At 47.1% G+C, this 23,255-nt stretch overlaps 1 protein-coding gene across 2 annotated transcripts in view; it reads left to right on the top strand.

The window, feature by feature from the left end:
- Window positions 1-23,255, top strand: part of LOC135375524 (gastric triacylglycerol lipase-like) — a 50,504-nt gene that overhangs the window by 20,189 nt on the left and 7,060 nt on the right. For both annotated transcript variants that reach the window (XM_064608211.1, XM_064608217.1), the window contains exons 5-8: window positions 3,246-3,341; window positions 12,921-13,073; window positions 17,500-17,571; window positions 21,139-21,204. In XM_064608211.1, the coding sequence (XP_064464281.1) occupies window positions 3,246-3,341; window positions 12,921-13,073; window positions 17,500-17,571; window positions 21,139-21,204 (387 nt within the window). The remainder of the gene's footprint in view (window positions 1-3,245; window positions 3,342-12,920; window positions 13,074-17,499; window positions 17,572-21,138; window positions 21,205-23,255) is intronic.

Genomic DNA, 23,255 nt, shown 5'->3' with positions numbered 1-23,255 from the left:
GAGCACAAAAATACAGAGCAAAAAGTATTGAGTAGAGTACTAAAATACCGCAAATTGCATTTAAAATACAGTATTTTAAATACAATACTCCAAACACGTACAAGTCTGCTGGCAGGCTTGATAGTGTACTTGGGAGCCACAGCTCCAGATCCACACATGTCACACAAGTTATACAACCAACTTCCTCGGAGCGTTTTAAAAGAATTCGTTTTTATTATGCCACGCTTTTTATTGAAAATTTATGTCCTGAAATACAGAGCTCATTTTTTTTGCAGTTGGTACGTATAGCGCCCACGAGAGAGAGAGAGAGAGAGAGAGAGAAATACACGATAACGATGATATGGGGATGACTTCCGCTCATTGAGCAGAATGCTACCCCATTGCTATTGGGGAAAAATGAGAGGATGGTGATGAGGATGATGCTGACGACGCTGACAGGGTTTTAGTGCCCACGAATTAATTCCATTGGCCCCAGAAAAGAAGCCTCCACTTAGAGAACTAACCGCCGTATTCTTGAACGAGCTTCGACTCGAAACTCGACTCCAGCTGCTCCTCGAGGCCGGTTTTGCGCTTCATAAATCGACCTTGACTCGAAACGCTCCTCGAGTGGAGGAATTCCTCCGTGCACTCTTCGAAAATCTCGAGGTAGCATCGGTGCTACCTCGAGAACGCTCCTCAACTCGAGTTTGGCTGGTGTCATGGCGGAAGACACGTCGTTCGCTGCGTCCATCGACTGCGTTTTGTGTCACGATGGCCTTGAACTGGGTGCTGACAACATTACCACTCAGCGACAACGTTCAATAAGGGTCCATCAAACTCCTTTTGACCATTTTGATGATCACGAGTTCCTCATATGGTATATACGGTACCGCTTCATGAAGAAAACCGTACGAAGCCTTTTGGATACATTGCCAGTGGAGGAAAATGTGTGCAATCGTGGGCTGCCTCTACCTCCTGTGCTACAGCTGCCCGTCGACATGTGATTTTGTGGCGTTAGGACTTTTCGAACTGCCACGGGAGACATTGTGAATATGTCAGAAACGACGGTGCGCCTCATTGTGGAAAAAATCCCACACCTTCTCGCAAGCACACTTTTCAATACAAGGTGTAATAAATGTTCCTTCTGTCGCGCTATTTAACACAAAGAAGGTGTGTTTGAAGGATGTTTTCGCGCTAAAAGTGGTGCAAAAAAAAAAAAAGAAACAGTGCATTGACTGGACATCTAAAAAAAATAAACATCTGATCTGCCTCCTCAATGTTTTTCTGTAATCTTTATACTGTATCAAGCTGGCCCAACCCCTGCTCCAGCTATCACTGAAACGGCTCAACAAATCTTCCAGTCATGTTTTTTTCTCTCTCTCGTTTTTTTTTTTTTTTGCAGTTGTTGTTTTAATAATACGAATTCCGTTTGTTGGGTGGGATAACAGGCTCCACCGTTTAGGCAGAGCGCGATTGAGGGCCATAAAAGTTCGCACGACATGCTCGCGGTGACTCCCCAAGAATGGTCTCCCCGATTCTTTGCTAGGGATGTTGTTGTAAAATCTGTTTTGTTTGTTTGATTGTTTATAGCTACCCTCAAGGCGTTGGGTAAACTACCCATCCGCAAACAAACAGTCATTCGCGCCACATATTGTAACATAATGGAAGAGTGACAAGCAGTGACATCATCTTTGATATTATTTGATACGAGGGGACCATGCTAATAAGCTAGCTGCTGCCGTTGTGGTTGTAATTGCCAGACCAGAAAACTAGGAAACCTATCAGTCTGTTTCCCTGTTCGAAACACCTGCACCCTTCTTCAAACACTGGCAGACCTTTGTGTTTGTATTTGTAATGCACGTTGGTGGAAATAAAGTAAATAATTATTTATTTTTCATGCCATAAGTGTGTTTTAAGCACGATAATTTACATTTTCGAGTGGTCCCGAAAGACGGCTGGGGACGAGGCTACAGCTTTATTCGAGGACGGTTTCTCGAGGAGCGCCTTGGTGGAGGAATCCCCGAAGCGGGTTCATGAAAGGCATGGGCTCTTCGAGTGGAGCAGCGCCACTTTCCTCCACTCGTTGGAGTCGAGGCGGAGCGTCGAGTCGAGGTTTGTTCAAGAATACGGCGGTAAATAACAGTAGGTTCCAGGCGGGAAACAGGGCGTGAATTTCTCTAGAAGAGTAACGTTGAAAGAAAGGTTGTTTCTCGAAAATACTAACGGTTTGTTTGCTCGAGGAGCAATTCAGTTGGTGAGGTAGTCCCGAGCGAGGTGCTTGCGAAGGCCTTTCAGGAGGCTGCAAGATTTTTCAGCATTTGGCACACCTTCTGAACCTATCGCGATCCAGTCCACCTTGGGCATTCAATAATTGTAAGTCTAGACGGCTGGTGGAGCCGCCTGATATCTGGTGTGTGGGTGTGGGTGTGGGTGGGGGGAAGGCGCTATACTTCATTGTTGCATGGATCATAGAAATTAAACTATTTAACATTTATTATCTTCTTGCTGCTGTTGGGCTCGGCGCCGTCGATGTCCCTCAGAAGAGCAAAGTAATGCACTAAGCTCCGTACCAGCTACCGTGGCATAGTGGTTAGGATGATCGCTTTCCACACCGAGACTGGGAGGTGACACGGGTTCGAATCCTGTCACCGGCTGTGCTGTCTGAGGTTTCCCCTGGGCTTTGGGAAGACTTTCCAGACGAATGTCTGCGCAGTTCCCCCTGAAGTCGGCCCGGGACGCATACTAACCCTATCTGTCCCTCCACTCCTTCCTGTTGTCCTCTCTCCACCTGTTCTCGTCTGTACGCCGGTCATAACCATAGTTATTTCGCGGTGCTAACATCGAAATAAAAATTAAGAAAAGAACTAAGCTCCGGCGCGTCAACAATTGGCGAGTGCTCGCCAGCATGCGCAAGGATGTACGTATGCATAGATTATTGGGGTGCATGAGAGAAGGTGTTTAGCGACGAAAAAAAAAAAATGAATGTGTCATGTGTGTGCTCATATGGTGTACTGTCCACTGGATAAATGGTGAGTTCAATGAGTGCAAGCTACACTCTATTTTACCTTGACAATTTTTCCATTCCTACCAAGTTCATTGAAGTTTAGTTGCTCGCTTGGCTTTCCTGTCATCCTGTTCATTTATCGTATTATTCATAGAGTCGTTGCGACACGTTGCCCCAGTTTACGAAATGGTGTTTGAAACGATATGTACTACGCAAAATGCTAAATTTGCACTCCTTCTGTGCCTCTTGAAATTTTGCGCAGATCATAGCCGCTGCATTCCTGTCCCCGGTGCACGACCTAGATCATGTGACGCTTCCCTTCTACGTGGCCACGTTTCCAGTTGGCGAAGAATTTCTGGTAAGTCCCAAGAAATTATCTACCTCCTGTAATAAAGTAAATACCAGGAACTGTTGTCCAGCAGTAGGTAGCGGGGTTGCGGAGTTGCCACTCCGGAGTTGGAATAATTCCGGAATGATTCCAGATTTATCAAAGCCTGGAATGGAATTGGAATGAAATGGCGGAAACTGTCGTAGGGAAACTGTGTGGAAAACTTCCCCACTTCATCAGGATACATCTGTTGTTGTTGTCGTAGGGATGGAATGGGAATGGAATTATGCATCTTTTGGCAGGAATGGAATTGGGATGGAATGGCCTGGGTGCCCAGGTGGTAGTTCTGGTTTCAACCCGGTTGTTTCTGTCCCCTTCTGCCCTGCAATAAGCTCGTCTTCGTGCTTTTTCCGTGCTGGGTAAATGTCAGTCTCCTTTAGCACTGATAGCCTTGCTAGCACGGTTACCGGTCCTTTTTCTTTTATTGATGGAATTAAAGGAATGGAATAGGGTTGCCAAGTCGTTCCAGGAGTGGGAACTGACCATACCTTTTCATTTTGAGAAATTCAAAGGAATGGAATTATCACAAATGTCCATTCCAAGGAATGGAATTGGAATGGAATGGCTGACTCCATTCCTCAACCCTGGTAGGTAGTGTATGATGGGACACGCAGTTTCTTCAAGAACCCGCCTGATGTAATTAACTGGGTGTCAGGAGTTCTCATAAGAAAGGTCTGACGATTGTTCCACTGAAGATACCCGACCAATCGCTTAATGACCACTGTTACTGATCTCTTGCCGGTCGCAACCAGTGCGGATTGCTTGTGGTCCAGATGTGGGCGTTGTCCGTGTTGGCGTATGCATTCCCAGTAAATTGCGGCTCATCGCTCCAGAACACCATGTCCGAGACGTTTGTGATTGATTTCGTTTTGTCCAGATTGAGTAGATGTCTCAGAAAATCCGCAACACACAAGGCCTGGTGCCAACTAACATCGCTATAGGCGGTAGTTACGGTCAGTCCCATAGTATCCTCCGGAGACGCCTTGCCTCGCTGGCCTCGCTCACCGGGTATCCGCACGAGCGACTTCATCTGGCGAGGTGTCGGCAAAGGAGAGCGAGGAGGAAAGCACGAGATATCGCGGAAGAAATGCCGGGTGCATCCGTACGACGTCTGAAGTGACGATGAAGAAGTTACTCAAACACGCGACGGAGGACGGCGCTGAATGCAGCGCAGCTAGCCGACGCAGTTTCCCGTCGGAGAAATACTGTGGAGATCGCACAGAATCTCTCGGCTGTAGACGAGTGCACGAGACGACGTGACGTTGCTCACGTGCACCCAAGAAACTATGACGCCGCTCGTGTCGCCCTCGCGCCTGCGCCGACATCTCGCCCGAAAAAGTCGCTCGTGCGTATACCCGGCCAAAGGATCTGGGTACTGCTCAGACTTCTCGCAAACTCTGCAGTGACTGCCGTAGATCTTAACCTTCGGCCGTCATCACTCCTTCATCTGTTATCACACCATCTCATCTCATCCTCTCTACAGTCGTGACGCAGCTCACATACGTGAGGCGAACAACGGCAAGGCAGTCTTCGTCACCAGCACCACCACTACCATCTTCGGGAGACTAGAACTGGATAGAACTAGAGAACTGTGGTGCGGCAAGCTTGTGTGCGCCGACTTGCGAGTGTTTGGAAAGACCCTCACGGGTGGTGAGGTGTAGGAAGATGTAGCCGGCTGAGCATGGGCGCCCTCCACTTTTTCTTCACGGGAGGGGGGGGGGGGGCGGAATGTTTGGTGTGGTGATGTTCACGGTACAGCATATGCTGCGCGTCAACTGCGCCCGCAACTACGTTAGTGAGCTATATGTCGTACGCTATGGCTTTTGCGTACGTAAGGGAGAGAGCATTGCGCATTGCGCAGAGCCAGCACGCTATTCGTTACGTGCGCAAAGGCGACAGTGTACGGTATACTAAAATTCATTACTAAGTCTTGGCTCAAAAATCATGCGTTTCTGGAACGTAGATAGAAAATGAATCATGATTTGTCATTGTGCTGCAACGGCAATGATTACTTGCTGAAGGCAGTGAGGCAAAGGCCCCGCCCTGCGATCAGGCAAACAGGAGGACATATCAGTCTCTTAAAGAAGCGTCCCCGCAACGGAATCCTGTCTCGGCCTTGCATATCGCTTAGGGTGTAGGCGAAAACATGCTCGCGGCAGATTTATGTGCCCCATTAATGACACCGGTGGGCGCCTCGACAACTCCGATACACAGTCGGCCCAAATTTCCCATTTTGGTGAACATCATTTTGACGAAATTGACGCCACGCCTTCTCCTGGCACGTTTCCGCGCTCTTCCTTTTTCACGAGCCTTACCTGACCGAATAAGTCTTCAGTTCAGTTCAGCAGTAGCAATGTGGGGGAAGTAAACGTTGCTTCCAGCACCATGTGTCGGAGATCTCCGGCGCACGTCAAAAGAACCCCAGGCGGTCCAAATTATCAGCAGTGCTGCCCTGCGGCACGTGCAACATGTCGCCACACTGCGCGACGAACCTTACGTGTAGCAGCACGATACCATTATTATTATTATTATAATTATTTCAGTTCTGATACAGCAGCCGTGGTGCGCACTTCTCAGTCTAAGCTACCACAATCTAATGACCGGGAAAGAACTCGCCGTGCGCAACTCCGGCGATCTCTCACAGAGACCTGGGGAACCTCCTCCTCCTCCTGCCGCTTCTCCTGCACCTGCCCACCCTATCCCGCCAACCCCACCAGCGATGGGCTACATCGTCGTTGGGCTGCCGCCATTTTGGCACAGTAGCCCGTTCACCTGGTTTCAGAAAGTTGAGGCTCAATTTCTCCTCGCTGGCATCACCAACCAATTGAAGGGGTGCTGGCGCATGGTCATTTCTCTCAATAGAATAACCGAGAGGATGGATGGCCAGTTGGTGGATCCTGGCTGCCTGAAGGTAGCGATGGGCGAGCTCGGCCATAAAAAATTGAATGCAAGATGGTACGATGTGGTCCGGATGTGTGCCTGGTAAGCTTGGACCCCTGGCGTGCAGAACAGGAAGACACTCACGACCGAGCGCATCTTCGGCCACACGAAACGGGCAGCTACGAGCCGTTGAGTTCGTCGTACTCCGGGGTGGGATAAATCGTGCAAAGAATCGAAGATGGCACGACGGAAAGCGGGAGGGAACTAAGGGCGTAGTGGCGTTCTGCTGCTGCCACGGCAAAGAAATAGGCCTGTGCCAGGTATGGCGATATCTTCTACACGCGTGGAAGTGGAGGCAGTCTGAAGGGCTCGAAGCTCGAACTCGTCGGACTGGGCTCGAGCCCAGCCTTGGCGCGGACAACTGTGCCCCTTGGACAACTGTGCCCTTCTGTACTGTCTTTCGGCTCTACACAGGCTTTCCGGAACACCACTAAGTACCCTTCGGAGACTCTTTGCCCGTTGGTTTCGTCGCTGCCTTGTAGTTCCAAGAATGACTGAAGCAGGATAGGTCCTGGCTGACTCTGGAGAATACCCGATTGAGGTTCTACGTGAGCGTGAAACATCTATGCATTCCCTTCGTTTGCGTGCGCACAATTGCCGTCGTCCGCTTGTCAGTAGAAGTCTAAAGGTATATTTTGTCGAGTGACGCAGATGAGACGCCCGAGCCTCATTGGTTTCATGTTTACGGACGTAACACCACCGCAGGCGCATCTAAAAGTCCCGCCCATCTTCGTGCGTCTTCCGGACTTCCGGGAACGAAAAGACTAAGTTTTCTCAGAAGTCCTTCAAGCTCAATTTTACGCTCTGGTAGAAGAGAAATTTCCCAATTGAGAAGCAGCATGTACTGATGGCGCTTCCCCAAATGGCAAGTCTGGGTTGCCCCTTCACCTGGGTCGATCCGGAGGTGTAGTGTAAGGACGCCACCTTTCGCATCCAACTTCATCAACAGCTGCAGAATTCCATGCTATTCTATTATTTCTGCAGCGCATAGTTGATTTTACTTCACGATAATAGACAGTGTTCAGGGTTCTCAAAATCTGCATTCCAAGCTATTCAAAACACAGGCACACGAGGCTCGTATGTATCCCATAGTGACGGACGTGTTAACAAGTGTTGCCACTTCCGCGATTTTGTCGGTAAATCACGCAACGGAGCCGCTGACCCTATCTTCTTCGAACCAATAGATTCCTGATAGGCAGTTAGAATATTGGTTGTTATCAGCTAGCCAGCCATGTTTGAACCTAAGTCCTTCCGTTATAGCAAGTTTCCCATGAAGTTGGAAACATCACTCTTTAAGAAAATGTATGTGCCAAAAGCTTGTTTGGCCCTGCCTCTTCCTTGACGTAATCAAGTTCTGCTGCATGTTCGAGAGTAATCCAACTTTCAACGGCAGTCACCAGCGTCACCTTCACGCTGTAGCAGAGTTGTACAGCAGAGTAATTGATTACAATTACTGTTACTACTGCGAGAAAAGTAATTCTTTACCGTTACAAATTACTTAATCAAAAATGTAACACGTTACCGATTAAAAATGTAACGCGTTAGTTTTCCCGTTACTTTTAAATTGTGGGCCATACCACAGCCTACAAGCATACAACCATGTGAACCAGTGAACCATGCAACCAGTGAATGCAACCATGCAGCTCTTGTTGCAAATTCTGAGACACCAACATATATGATAAGTGAAATTTACAAATATATTTGGAAGCAACATACAAAACACATACACGCATTTATTACAGATTTATATACACATTTACATATATATGTACACAAATCCGTTATGTACGAACGACTTACGTTTATACATATGTACATATACGCGTGCCTAATACATGGACCAATACGTGCTGACTAGTCTATGACTCACATCACATATTTACATAATTACATGCTCTAAGCAATAGGTCTCTAAGCAATATCAGCGAAGTAGGTCACGGTTGTAAGGGATTATCATATTACTGTGGTGTGCATGAAACACGTGTGGACTAGAGACGGCCGTCACAGTGACCTCTGCGTCATTGCTTCAGTCGAACGCGTGGTGGAACTGAAGAACATATTGGCTTGCTGAAAAGGGTTGCAACTGATGAAAGAGAAGTTCGTGCGGCGATACTTCGGCCCGTACATCGTTCTGCGGCAAACCTCTCCTGTCAACTATGTTGTTGAGGATGCCAACCTCACCCGTCCTCGCACACGCTTATCAGCGAAAGAAGACGTCGTCCACGGTTCTCGAATGAAGCCCAACTTTGCCCCGCACCTCCACCAAACGTTAGGCAGCACAGCTTCGTGACGATGTTATGCGTTTAATGGCCAGTTCTCACTTGGCGACGCCCGACGCGGGGTCGTGAGCGGGCGGTGGAAGTAGAGGCGCATTTCCGCAGCCCCTTCAGCGCGCGCGATTTTCATGTTCCCACCACAGTGGCATTCCGTCGTCCAAACCAGACGACAAATCAGGAGGCGTGGCCTTTCTGTGGCACCTTATTGGTCGCCAGTGTATCGTCCTCGCCAACTCTCGCCGACGTCGTGAACGAGACCGGCATGGCAAATTTTTTGGCTCGACGTCACTCCTCTCCCAACGCCGGAAATGCACGTCTATTTCCGCCGCTAGCTCACGACGTCGCGTCGGGCGTCGTCAAGTGAGAACTGGCCCCTAATAGCTGAAAGATACAGACTGCGCATGGTCGCGTCGGACGCACCCACCGTCCCTTATCGTCGTTGCAATTATCGCAATCATTTCCTCGTCGCAACGTTGAAAACAATATTAGCTACCTTGAAAAAAAAAGAAAAGAAACAAAGCTGTTACTTTGTTATCGATAACGTCATTCGGCTTTATCGACGATGGTCAGACCAAAGTCAGATGGGGCAGATTGCAAAGCTTTCGGCTTTTCAAGGACCCGGAACACTGGAGTAGCCAGAGGGGGGGTGGGGGGTATTCACCCTCGCTCCCGAAACGGGACCTTCGGCAGTACATCTTGGAGAGGGGGACGAGCGGAAATCCTCCTCTCTCATGTAATGTCCCTGCCGAAATATATTTCTGGCCACGCCGCTGACCCGGAAGATTTGATGGCAAATATTTACATCGACTGCACCCTTAAGTGCCCTTCCAGATCAGGCCGGTCAGCGTTGTCAGCCTTTCCTTCTCATTTTGAAAGGGCTCAAGTGCGACCGAATCCTTTATATACGGGCGTTCAGTTTCTTGCTGCAATGCTTGCACATCAACTTTTACACGTTTCCCTCAAGTTCAGGGAAGTGCTTCTTTCCACACACCTGGAGGCATTACTGTACCACTTCAGTGCACTGGGACGGGACGCGACAGAAGCGTAACGTTGGTACGCAATGTACCTTCAGTGGTGGTGGTGGTGGTGGTGACGGTGACGAAAACCGGCTTGCCGTTGTTGGCCTCACGTATGTGGGCTGCGCGTCACGACTGTAGCCAGGATGAGATGAGATGGTGTGATAACAGATGGAGGAATGATGACGGCCGAAATTTAAGATTTAGGGCTGTCACTGCAGAGTTGCCGAGAAGTCCGAGCAGTACTCATAGCCTTTGAGCGAGGCCAGATTCCTGGAGAAAGTAGACGAGGCTACGAATTTCGGAGTGTCTTTCCGTGAAAGAGCCTCTGGGATGTAGGACATCATCCACCGTACAGTTCCTGCATTGGCCACGGTATTTCTCCCGCACCGCAGCATATGCACAGCAATGCTGTAGGTTGTGCTCGATAGTTTCAATTTGCTGACAATGTATGCAGTTTGCAATGTACCTTAAACCACACACAAGACACAGGGTGCAGCAATGATGCAGAAGCAGAGGCGGTCTGCCTCGACAACAACAACAACAACCTTATTGCGAGATGATGAACGACGAGTTACACCGCCAGGGGCGATACTCTACCCCATTGCTGGTGGTTACGCGGGGGAAGGAGATGATTAGGGTTAGGGATGATTAGGGTTAGAAGGTTAGGGTTTTGGTTGTGGGATGTGCGGTCAGTGTTGCTAGAGGAGATTTACAATGCAAACCCACAGGAGGTGGTCAGAAAAGGGAGGGGCGCATGTCATGCGTCCATGCGTCATGTCATGCGCCCATTTCTCATGTCAAATGCCTTCATAGAGGCTACCAGTGCTACTAAACTAACGCTTACGTAAAAATGTCATCCCCGAGACCGCGCACTCAAACATTTCGTTTAATGGATCGCGCTTGTACCAATTCCCAATTATTACGTTACCATGTATGCTGTTCTCGCTATACTGCTGTCTGTTGTTATCTATTTTTAATTTTCTAACAGTTACGTAATTCATGTCAGTATTTGTGATTAAGTTATTCTGCTGTGAATCAGTAATTCTACAGAAATTTTCACAATGCTTTACCGATGCAACATCTGCAAAGTTCTCGGCCCATGGAGTAACCCTGGACATCAGTGCCGTGCATCTGGCGCTTTTCTTTCCTTTATGAGGGCCACCGGCCTCCTTCACGAACTGTAGGGATTTCCTTCCCTCGTCATCCTTTCATGTGAACCTTTTTGGAGTGGGGTAGGGTCCTGCACTCAACGCAGGGAAACATTCCACATCATCATCACCATCCATCCATTCATCTATGTTGTTGTTTACCGATTGTATCTTGTATGGTGACATAATCGTTGTCAAGCCCAACTTCACAGCTCTTTTTTTCTATGCCCCAACACCTGATCGGTGAAAATATATGCATTAAATGATGAATCGTAAAAGCACTATTCGCGAACTGATTGAACCGGCATGATCCTCCATATTTCTGGCTATTAGGCACTGTCGCTAACCTGCTACTGTTGATGATATTTCTACAACTCAGTATCATGAGGATGCGTTGTATTTTCTGAAATGCATCATCTGCCTTAGATAAATCACATTTTCAATGAATCTGTATGTATTTCCCTGGCTGTAATTGACACCGCACGGTGTGCGACTCCTGTATTAATACTAGCAAGTCTGCCAAATAAGAAACGCAGTCACATCACATTTTCTTCAAAATGGCACTCACAATGGCTTAGATGAAATACAGGATGGCCCAGCTAACTGCGAACATATTCTTTAAAAAGAATATATCACTTTCTCCGAGATAAAATCAATAGCAATGTAGCATATGCTGGAGGGCACTCCTTCGGAGGGCATTAACAAACTCCCAAGGCAATGTCTTAATTAACTTTCATTAATTAAATTTTTAATTATAAAGGTTACGCAGCTGTCCCAATGAGAACATCTGTTCCTTTCGGTCACCTCATATCGTAGCCGTTCTCAGAACAAAAATCCGTTGGATAGATCGTCCGCAAAAAATTCGTGAAGGAACACCGTTTTTTTTTTTCTTTCGTGCATTGCGCATCTTCGGAGACGCGTCTTTCCTTCACACCTAGAGTGAGAGGGTGAAGGAGCACAGTGCCGCCTCATGCGTTGAAGATGAGCCTTAACTTGCGAAACAAAACAAAAACAAATGTATTGGGCGACTCTATCGGAGCTGTCCTTATCCTGGGTTGCATTTTCTGTTTTCTTTTAATCTCTTTCCAGGACGCAAGAAGCGACAGTGTGCTCTTTTGACCCTCTCACATTGGGGGTGAAGGAAAGACGCGTCTCCTAAAATGCGCAATGAACAATTCACGAATTTTCTGCGGACGATCTACCGAACGAATTTTCGTGTCCTGAAGACGGCTCCGGTACTAGGTGACCGAAGGGAACAGATGTTCTCATCGGGACAACATCGTAGCTTTTATCATTAAAAAGTTAATTATTGAATGTTAATTAAGACATTGCCTTAGGAGTTTGCTAATGCCCTCCTAAGGAGTGCCCTTCAGCATATGCTACATTGCAATTGATTTCATCTAGGAAAAAGTGATATATATACAGGGTGTCCACGCTAAGTGTGAACAGATTTTTTAAAAATATATCAATCACGTTTTCCGAGATGAAATCAATTGCAATATAGCATATGCTGAAGGGCACTCCCTAGGGGGGCATTAATAGACTCCTAAGGCAATGTCTTAATTAACTTTCAATAATTAACTTTTTAATTATAAAAGCTACGAAGTTGCTCCAATGAGAACATCTGTTCTCTTCGGTCACCAGATACCAAAGCCGTTTTCAGAACAAAAATCCGTTCGATAGATCGTCCGCAAAAAATTCATGAAGGAACGCCATTTTTTTCTTTATTTTATTCATTGCGGAGGAGGAGGAGGAGTGTCGTTGGGAGGAACCCGAGAGGTCTGCCTGCCTGAATAGGCGGCATGTTTCTCGGGAAGGGAAAGGTGGTGGAGAGGAGGAGAGGTGGAAGTGGAAGACCGAGCGGAATCCGCTCGGGGGGAGGATAGCTGCGTAGCTTTTATAATTAAAAAGTTAATTATTGAAAGTTAACTAAGACATTGCCTTAGGAGTCTGTTAATGCCCTCCTAGGGAGTGCCCTTCAGCATATGCTATATTGCAATTGATTTCATCTCGGAAAAAGTGATTGATATAAATTTTATAAAATCTGTTCACACTTAGCGTGGACACCCTGTATATATATATATATTACCAGTTATCTGGGACACCCTGTATAGCTAGCCCTGCTAGCAGATGTTGCCAGCTGACAGTTTATACATTCAATTTCAGACGGGTATATATCACGCTGGAGAGCGCGAGTTTCTGCCGAAGAACATGACAGCTACGCAGCTCGCATCCTTCGTGTGTCAGGATCCGGGTTGCCTTTTCTGTGGCCTCTTTCTGCAGTACACAATTGACATGGAGAGCAAGTACGTCAATGGGGTAAGTAGACAACATTTGTCGAAGGAAGACATCTTGAAACAAACTTTCACATTTCTAAGCAACCAAAACGAGCAGTAGTAAAAATTCACTGTACGCTTTGGCGCACTGCAAATACGTACGAAATGGGATAGCATTGCAGCAGACGATTATAACTGTGCTGCGACCGTACACGATTTGCGTCAGGCGCAACGGTTAACCCGACACAGGTTGCCGTAGGCCTGGTGCAGAAACACGTGTGTCACCTGCAAACGGCGTCGGCGGCCTGCAACGGCGTCTGCAAACGCCGTTTACTTCCTGTTGAAGACGCCATATTTTTTGGTGCGCATTTCTGGGCACGCGCCACAGGGGTGACACAAACCCGCCATTGGTGTAACTACCCCTGAAGCGAGTGCTTTTGGGAAATCTGCCATCTTGTCTTGGTCGGACGTCACAGAAAACGTCATTTTGAGGTCATGCGACTTTGTTTACATGTCGTTTTGCCGCTTACCGACCTATATCCGTCGTCATAACGCCAGCGTAAATTATGCGGTGCTTCTTCCGCAACATGGTTGCTCATTTTCTTCAGTTTAGGTACACAGCCGGAAGAACACACCAGGGCACTCTCTACACCTGTTGCTCAACGGCGCCCCTTTCAAGCACTCGCGCTAGCAACCTCACGCTCGGAAATCGACGTTGCAAATGAATACTGTGCCCGTCTAACGTCAGCTTCGATGTCTCAGGGATCGTCAGCTCGTGCCATCCCGGTCGTCCTGGAATCCTCGCAGGAGCAATGTCTGGATGTCCCATTCTCCTTCAAGGAGTTGGAGGCTGCCCTAAGGAAATCACCCCCTCACACCTCCTCTCCTCCTCCTCTCCTCTCCTGGGCCTGACTGTATTACGTACAAGGCCCTCCAAAATCTACCCCTCCATGGCCGACACGCACTCCTTAAGCTCTACAATAATTGTTGGCGGGATGGTGTTTTCCCAGCAGAATGGAAGAATGCGATGATAGTGCCGCTCCTGAAGCCAGGCAAGTCTCCATACGCCATTGATGCCTTCCGCCCAATAGCCCTCACCAGCTGTGTCGGGAAGGTTATGGAACGGATGGTATCCGCACGATTGAACTGGTATTTTGAGAGCACCCGATTCTTTCCTGAAGCTTGACCCTTTAATGACATATGCTGTGCCTGGCCGCATCCCGCGCATCGAGGAATCGCTGATTCATCGGCTGCGGCTGAATGTGGCCCGAACTCCTCTCCTCCTATTTAAGATGAATCAGCACCCATCACCTCTTTGCCCAACGTGCAACGTAGAAGCCGATGTGCCACACATTCTCATTGCCTGCCAGCGGTACGAAGTCCACCGATCGAGTCTCCGGCGCCGCCTTGCTCATCTAGGCTACCGAGAGCTTTCCCTCGCGGTGCTACTTGGCCCTACCCAGCACGCTGAAGTCACGTCTGCGCTGACACGATTCCTTCGGGAATCTAAACTCCTGGGCATTCTCTGATGCGCAACGATTAGTGAAGGAGCTGTTACTTATTTATTTATTTATTGTATTTTTTTTTATAATTTTCTGTACCCCAGCTGTTTTCTTCTGTTTGCTTGAAAGCATTAGGGAATAGCAAGCCCACACCGTGGCTAACCTTTCCCTTTCCTTCTTACTTTGCATTAAACATATCCCCCCCCCCCCCCGGAAGAACAGCGCGTAGACGATCCAGCTCGCTACGGAGGAAACCGGTTTTGGGTGGAGGGGACTCAACATGGACGGCCCGTTCTTGGAAGGAGAAACCACGTGACACGATCGGGCCCAATCGCGGACACCGAATGGAGGCTCAGACGCGGAAAAGGAATGCGATACTACAGTGCTCTAGAAGTATGTAGTGGCAAATGCGGCGCTCCCCCTCTGAAGATTATCGAGTGGATGCCGCGGCGCGGCGCTCCTGTAGCTACCCCGAGCGCGTCCGAGCAGCGCTCCATGTAAACTGTACGCGTTCTCGGTGCCAGTGATGGGCAAAGTACCTCAAAATTATACTTAAAATAAACTATCGAGTACCTGGCGTCACTAGTACATTAAGTACAGTACAAAGTACCCAACTTCAAATGTACTTCAAGTAATGAAGGAAACAATATAAAAAAGCATAGAACCAGGCACTCGGAGAACTGAAATGACAGTTGACAAAGTCATTGTGCTGCCGGTTGTAGTGTCATAATGTGCGTGTGTCTTTGCATTCCATTCGTTTTACATAATCATAGAAGCGCAGATACTTTTTCAAGATTTGAAGCCTCTCAACAGTAAATTTGCTTCAACAAATATGCTCTTTAACAGCACAAAAATCCTTTTCGGAAAAGTCAGACTTGGGCTGTTGGTACTGCATATCACAAAAGCACTAAAATGACGGCAAGAAGACGAAAACACACAGATAGCGCTATCTGTGTGTTTTCGTTTTTTGTTGTCATTTTTGATACTCTTTTGTGATTTTTGTCTGGAGTCCAAGTTTGGTTACTTGAGTACTTGATGGGAAAGTACTCGGAAAAAGTACTTTAAGTACGGTGCAAAGTGCACGATTTAAAATGTACCTAAAGTACTACTTGAGTACTTGGATGGGTAGAAATCCAGCGAACCGGTAGAATGTAGGAAGGGAGTTGCCTCAGGACAGAAGCCGCCGATATTTCGAACAGAGACTGTTCGAGTACTTGAGTACTTGAGTATCAGTACTTGAGTACTTGGTACTTCAAGTACTCGTCGCGAGACAACTGTGATCATGGGCGTGGTCGGTCTGTGGATTGTCTTTGCCCACCTGAGGGTTCCTTAACGTCCGACAGACACATGGTAGTGATCGGAGGAATGGAATAGCATCGACATTTATCGGAAGGGACGTTTCCGCAAAAAGGGCAGATGTTTTTGAAGAAAGCAACATGCTCCTATATGGACCTCGATTAGTATTATTCTGTTTGTCGTACCTGGTCCCCCGGAGATACACGATCCATATCACACACGTGTATTTGGTTTCAAGATCTTACTCAGACGACTTACTCTCAATAGCAGTCGGTACCCAGCAAACCTGATACATACAGCAAATGTCCGTAAGATATCTCGCCAGGGACGTTTGGATATCCACTGGAGTTTGCCACAGATCCGCTTTATATCCCTGCGATATCCCAGCGACTAGCATTTCTGCCCTGTTTGTAGATCCACTGGAAGTCCCTGTGACGTCTGTCACAGATATTTGGATATATACGGGAGATTACGAATATCGTACATATTTTGCTTTTAAAAATTTCGTGCATGAGATATTCAGTGTTTGTAGAGTGCGTAGAGACCACTGCAACTGTGTACCGGCAAATAATATTTATTTTGCGTTTTAACCTCCATACAATGTTAACTTTTTGGTACCTTGTGCTTCACGGGCTATTGTACAACCTACGTACAGAAACTCAGGAATCCTCCAAGGTAGCACGTATATGTAAGGTCCACCCCGTATGTGCATGTGCAGTGTTCTATACGCAATACTGTATATGCAGGAACTCAATGTTGTGGTGACTGCATCGGGTGGTCTGCAGTACGTATTACAATCGATTACTATCGATGTACAGTGGCTCTTTGTACTCCAGGATTTAGCATACTGGAAGTTTTTCCACCTGAATTTGCATTAATTTAGAGCACGTTTCTTACCCGATTTTTACCCTGCCAATTTAGAAATTATTTCTTCAAAACTTCACGCTCTACTCATGACGCTGTGTACTACGTCGCCACACATTACTATGTGCAGTGTGAAATTTACCTCACAATTTATGCTAATATACACTAGAGTAGTCGAGCCTTGATATAGGACATTAGCGTGGAAGGAGCGTGGATTAGGAAGCAATGCGTGTCCGTCTTCTTTTTCTTCTCCATCAGAGCTCACCAGTCGTTTCTTTCACAAGTGCACATGTTGAAGAAATGCGCTTGAAAAACATAGGCAACAGAACGGAAGCTCACAAGTATTCACACCGACCAGGCGTCCTCGGTATTTTCCACTCCAGCGGCTCGGGTTGTCAACAGCAGCGCCACAAGCGGACGTCCGCTTTTTTTGGCTCAGCTGCCCTTGGGGAGTGGGCCGGCGCTCTTCCCACTATGTTACCCTTCTAGAACACTGTAGCGATACTCTGTACCCCTATTCAGTACCCCCCTTTTTTTGCTCCACCAGGGCGTAGCAAGCCGACATAGGTCTGGCTGACCTCTTCTTGCGTGGAAGCCACTTCCTGTTTATTAAACTTATATATACCCCCACCCCCTATTCAGTGACTCCAGGTTAGGCAGGTGCTTGCTCTGCAATATAATGTGACAACTGAATAAAAATTATTATTGCTACTATTATGATTATGACGATGGCGTTCTGTCTGTGAAGGATGCAATTGCGTTTGGAAGGAGTGACAATAAGGGATCCTATATTCTTATTAATTCCAGACAAGGACTCCTGTCTACCTTTGTCAGTTCGGGGCCGGAACATCTACTCTTAACGCCATTCATGTGTATCAAGTAAGTTATTGGACCTGGACCTTGCATGAGTTGGGGTACACGATGTGTATTCTTGTTGTACTTCCGCGATGGCTTGGATGGTTCACGATAAATGGACGTCGATCCAGGCATCGTGCTCTGTACCAAGGCTTGAGGCCAGGCTTTACCCAGTCTTACAATACGATCCTTAAAAGGCATGTCGTTCAGCGTATACAAATCTCCAGTGGTGCCTACGCCCACTCGTATGGTCTTGCTTCTCATACATTATGTCGGCGTGCTATGCGATGTTGAGTGCGATATACTGCCGTTGTGTGTGTGTGTGGCGTGGACATTTACTTGCCACCGTCTGCCAAAACAGCAACAGCTGAGTGCTCTCTACATTCATTCGCCACCATCCAAACCTACCTCAAAGTGAAACACACGATCCCTTAGTGCAAGGCCCGGCATGATATGCATACGTACTAATATTAATCTTAGGAATTCTTCCACTGTAGTTCAACAAGACGTAGTAGGGCAGTCAAGACCTTAGTTGAAGAACACAAAGACAAAAAACACTGAAGACGATGGTAGATTTATTAAGGTACAAGCTTTCAGACAGAGTGCGTCCATCAGGTGCGATACGTTTGAACGGTGGTACACGTATTTATATCGATGTACATCAGACAAAGGGGGCAACGACGGCGATGTGGAGGAAATACATATTCTTGTTCGAGCGGATTGAGGGCGCGAAAAAATACGAAACCAAAGAAGGCGACGTACAGTCGTAGTATTACCCCAAACTAAAACCGTTGGAAGTGAAGGCTATTTTTTCCGATGGGATAGCTCGTGAATATCATTGCCAATTATCATGAATTTGGATGAATTCGGCACGCTCTTCATATTGATGTGGTAAAACAGTGACCGTTACTTGGCTAATATCTCAGTTCAGTTCGCAAAAATAATTAAATTTGCGCTACATGATATTCACATCAGGATGCGGCAAAAAACCTAGTAAGAACAAATGCCGTTGACCGCATGATTCCAGGTGGCGTAGTTTTCTTATTATAATTCAATGACACGTTTTTTGGGACACCCTGTATGTCAACTCCCGTGGATGTAAACCCATGATCGATAAAACAGCAGTATAAGCATCATATCAGTCAGAGGCCTCCAGAATAATTTGTGAGGCCTTCCTCATTAGTGAAGAGGAGTCCTACGTAAGCAGTCTTTGGTACAGGCTGACGGAATGCGAGATTATATATTCGAATGACTAGGACGAACTGGATACCATCTCTCTTTTGCCACTACATTCCTATGACGTGATAGCTTGTTTTGTTCCTTGTGTTACATAAACCTGTCTTGTAACATAATAAATAACAGTTGTAAATTCGCAGTTCTGGTGTAATTTTTAGAGAGGGAAAGAGCTTCGTTCAGAGATGACAAGTCCTTGCTCACAATATGTTGGAACGGATCTTACCATATGCCCTTTCGTGATATTGTGGATATACTCGGCATCACACATGTCGAGACATCAAGTCTAGCAAGGTAGAGGATGTCCTCGATAAATGACATCTATGATTGTTCGGACGTTGAGTGCGCGAGGAAAGCTTTCACTCTGCATGTAACTTGCGAAAAGCGGAGCTCCCGAAGAAGGAGAGATCGCAGAGACGTTCAGTGAATAGACCTCTCCCTGTTTGTAAACAAATGACGTCGTAGTGTTCGACAGCGCCACCAGTATGGTAGACTTGAACTATGCTCGAAGCTATATATAGCTTCCCTATAGGGAGAACAAGGTCGCGCCCGAAAACCACGGTCTTCAGGAGATTACGATAGTCCCTGAAAGGGACGCGACCTTCGGTCCTACTTTTCTTTCAATAGGAGGCAGCGGACAAGTGTCCATTCGTGGAACCGAGGTCTCCCGTTGCGATCTATTTCGATTTCAGTCTGTCTACCAATGTCATGATGACGTTTTTCGGGTAGAGGTTTATTGTTCCCAGGCTTGAAATCCAGTTTCGTGGTTGAGGAACCATGTCGTTGCCGCAGCAGAGATGTAAAAGAGAATGTTGGTGATCCTATTGGTGTATCCACCTGTTGTGACGCGAAGTATGTCCAAACCTCTCAAGCCAGTCATTAACGTCCACGCTACCGAAGGTATTAGACTCGTCGTCGTACCGCTGGAACAGGGAAGGGCTGCGACGACGAAGGTCCCACGGGAGCAATCGCGTTGCCAGCAGCAGAAAGCCCAGTTCAAGATGCCATAGGAAGAATTCGGGGTCTACGAAGTTCGAAGATTCTAGATTTCACAGAGAGGGGAAGTACTCGCGCCTCCACCAAATATTAGGCTGGCTCGAAAAGCGAACTTCGTTGTGACGACCACAAAGACGGGGACGATGAGGATGATATTTGTCCCACAGTACGGCTAAATTTTGAGTGGAAAGCTGAGGACAGCTCATCTCGTCGTCTACGTCACGCATAAACTTTTTTTTTTGTGTGTCATCAGTCTTCCTTGCAGTCCAACATGTGTATCATGTATTATGCGCCACGATCAAGCACTTCCAAACAATGCTGACGACGTACTAAACAAAACAATGAATGGGCGTGTTCGGATCCCGTCACAAGTAGCAGTCCCGAGCGTGGTACAGTTGTTGTACGTTCATTGTAACACACTCTAAGAAAAAAAAAGACTAAAATGGGGAGTAATTGCAGCTGCAATTACCCCCCGTTTTAGTCCCCTAACAACAACATTTACTCCCCAGGACTGCGAATTGTCACTGAACTTCGCGAATGGCTTTCCGTGCGCAACAATCTACGTGAATATGTGCTCTTCGTCAATGTGATGGCATAAGGTCCTATGACTCAGCCAACTTAGCGATTTTCCACCCCCAAAGAGTAAGAAACAGTTAGAGCTTCTTTCTTCGCAAATTGTGCCCTATGTATGTAGCAAGATTTTATATCGCTCGATATATCACGGTTGACGGTTTGATTCAAAGTATTTCCGTGCATGGACACGAATTATGTACTTGGGACTCTTAGAAGAGAGCGCGAGATTCAGTCACCTCCCTGTGACATTCCGTTGCTCCCGTGCATATATACTCCCGAAAGGGACTATTTTTTGTGGCAATGCATTTAGTCCCCAAAAGAAGCAAAATTACTCTGTTTTTTTTTTTTTCTTAGAGTGCAGTATGAAGCGTGTTTTTCTTTCGCAGAAACATTATTTTTGTTTCTCTGTCCGGGGCTTTTCTGCAAGGCAGCTTTTCCGTATTTTTCATCCCAGGTATCATTTTCATTTCAGGTATCTCCCTCCTTATTAGATTTGTGTAGTTTCCCTTTCTTTTCTGAAAAACGCGCCCTGGAGTAGTCAGTCCCGAGTGGCTCGAGATTAACATCTCCATTTGTTTCTTTTACAAACAAATCAATCAGTCTCCCTCCTGTACGGTTCTTCTTCGTTCTCGTCAATGAAACAAAATGCCCTTCCCAATTAACTGTCCTTGCACCTATAACATGTGTAGCAGTAATGTCATCTGTGTGAGCCGGCAAGATACACCATGTGTACTTCAGGGAATGCATTATACGAATAGTGTATCATCTAACAAGTATTACTTTCCACAGGTTGGGAAGCACAAGAAATTTCAGACTTTCGACTGCACATACATAAAACCTTCTTCCATGGATTGCGTAAGTATCTCTCATGCATGCCGCCAATATATCATTGTTTATTTATTTATATAGTTACCCTCAAAGCCGTGAGGCGTTACAGAGGGAACTGGTAAATATATTACATAAAAAAAGAAAAGATGATGGCTGATAGAAACATGAAGATACAGTGAATACAAAATATACATGCTACTTTCGGAACAGATGAAAAAAAAAAAAACCTACCAAATCGGCACCGGAGTTCTTTTATATCAAAGATAGATGCGATGGGTACAGGAAGGTGGTTTCACTCGGACGATGTTCGAGATAAAATCTAATCATGAAATGACCTTGTTAAGCACGTCCATGGCCTATGATTAGCATTGGAGTTTTCGGGAATTATTTTTTTTTTAGATTCGGGGTTTAAAAATCGGGTAAATAACCACGTGCCCTAAATTCATGCAAATTCTGGTGGAGAAACTTTCAGTAGGCCAAATTAGGGGAGAAATCGGGCTCAGTTACTCAAATTCAACTGAACTGGTTCGGTACAAATGATGATGTAACTGCGTTTGCTGCAAAACAAGTTACTGTACAGCTCTACAGACGTCTCAGTGAGGGCAATTACCCGGGTAAAAATCGGGTTTCACCCTGCAGAGTCAACCTTCAATGCGGGGTGCAAATTTCTGGAAGAATTGGGTTAAACCCTAAAACTTCAGGCTCTACTTATGGTCAATTCGGGAAAAAATATACAGGTTGTCCATTTTAGCTTTTACGGAATTTTTATGAAAAAAGCTATTAGAGCAGCATAGATGTTGTTTAGTTCTATCCATCCTCTAGAATAGAGTATGTAACTACCGAATAGCTAATTACCTGAAATTCATTAATAAACTTTTCAAATAAGGAATTTTGGTCAAAAGCGAGATAGGAGGTGAATCACCTCATGATACTGCCTCCTTCAGGCCCATCGCCCTCACCAGCTGTTTGTCGAAGATGATGGAGCACATGATTCACTCACGGCTAAGCTGTTTTTTTAAAAGGATGCGGTACTTCCCGGAGGTCATGGCTCGATTCCGGCAGGGCAGGTCATCCATCGCTGGTCACGTCGTGGGGTTCCTCGTGCAACGACCTCCGACATGTCCATGACGCACTTGTGCTGTGGCTGCTACGGTACCACCTCCCAACGCTCCACGGGATCAGTAGAGCGGGTGAGCGGGACCTCCTCAACGCCCAGGCGCGCGGCCTCCGTGTATGCCTTGGACTGCCATGTACGGTTGAATCCTCCACGGTACTTACGGAGGCGCAAGAGACGCCCGTGCATATCCTGCGGGACAGAAAGACGTTCCGCACCTTTGCGCGCTTCCTCAGGCAGCACCCTTGCCACTACCTGCTGTCCAACGAGGATGCCCGCCCCGCATCGACCTTTGGCGGCGCCGTCCGCCGACTTAAGGCTATCCGCCCGGATCGCTCCTCGGTGTATCCTTCGCCGCCCCTTTATGGGCCCTCGCCAAGCACCAAGTATTGACGAGCGTCCCTGGCCTAGGACGAAAGAGGGAGACGCCGTTAGCCGTTGCGCGGCAGCTCGTCCTCGAACACCTATCGGTGCAGCATCAACAGCGTCAAGCGATCTATACAGACGGATCGGTAACACTTGGTGGGGCCACTGCAGCCATCTACGTCCGTCATGGTAACATCGAGCAAGCTTTCAGGCTTTCACATACCACCTCCTCCACCGAAGCAGAGCTCTTCGCAATCCACGTGGCCCTCAGGCACATCACAAGATCGCTACCAGGAACATGGACGATCCCGTCGGACAGCAAGGCGGCACTGGAGACACTCGACCCACACTGCCCCAAACCACCGACGACCTACACACAATGACCATGTCCATAGCCAACACCGCCCTTGCTTCCGGGCACAATATACAGGGTTCGCCAAGATAAACGTCGGGGTTTGTAACGAAGATAAAACAAGTAAGAACAGTGTCGGAAAGCTAAAGTAGACGTTACAGGACGTATTATGCCCCCAAATTTTATGTCCATAATGCCGCCTAGTCTGTTACTCTGCGGATAAATCGTGAAAATTAAAAAACCGCC

The sequence above is a fragment of the Ornithodoros turicata genome, chromosome 1 (assembly GCF_037126465.1).
Source record: "Ornithodoros turicata isolate Travis chromosome 1, ASM3712646v1, whole genome shotgun sequence".
NCBI classification, from domain to species: domain Eukaryota; kingdom Metazoa; phylum Arthropoda; class Arachnida; order Ixodida; family Argasidae; genus Ornithodoros; species Ornithodoros turicata.
The sequence above is the reverse complement of the archived record's forward strand: the minus strand, read 5'-3'. Positions and strand labels throughout refer to the sequence as shown.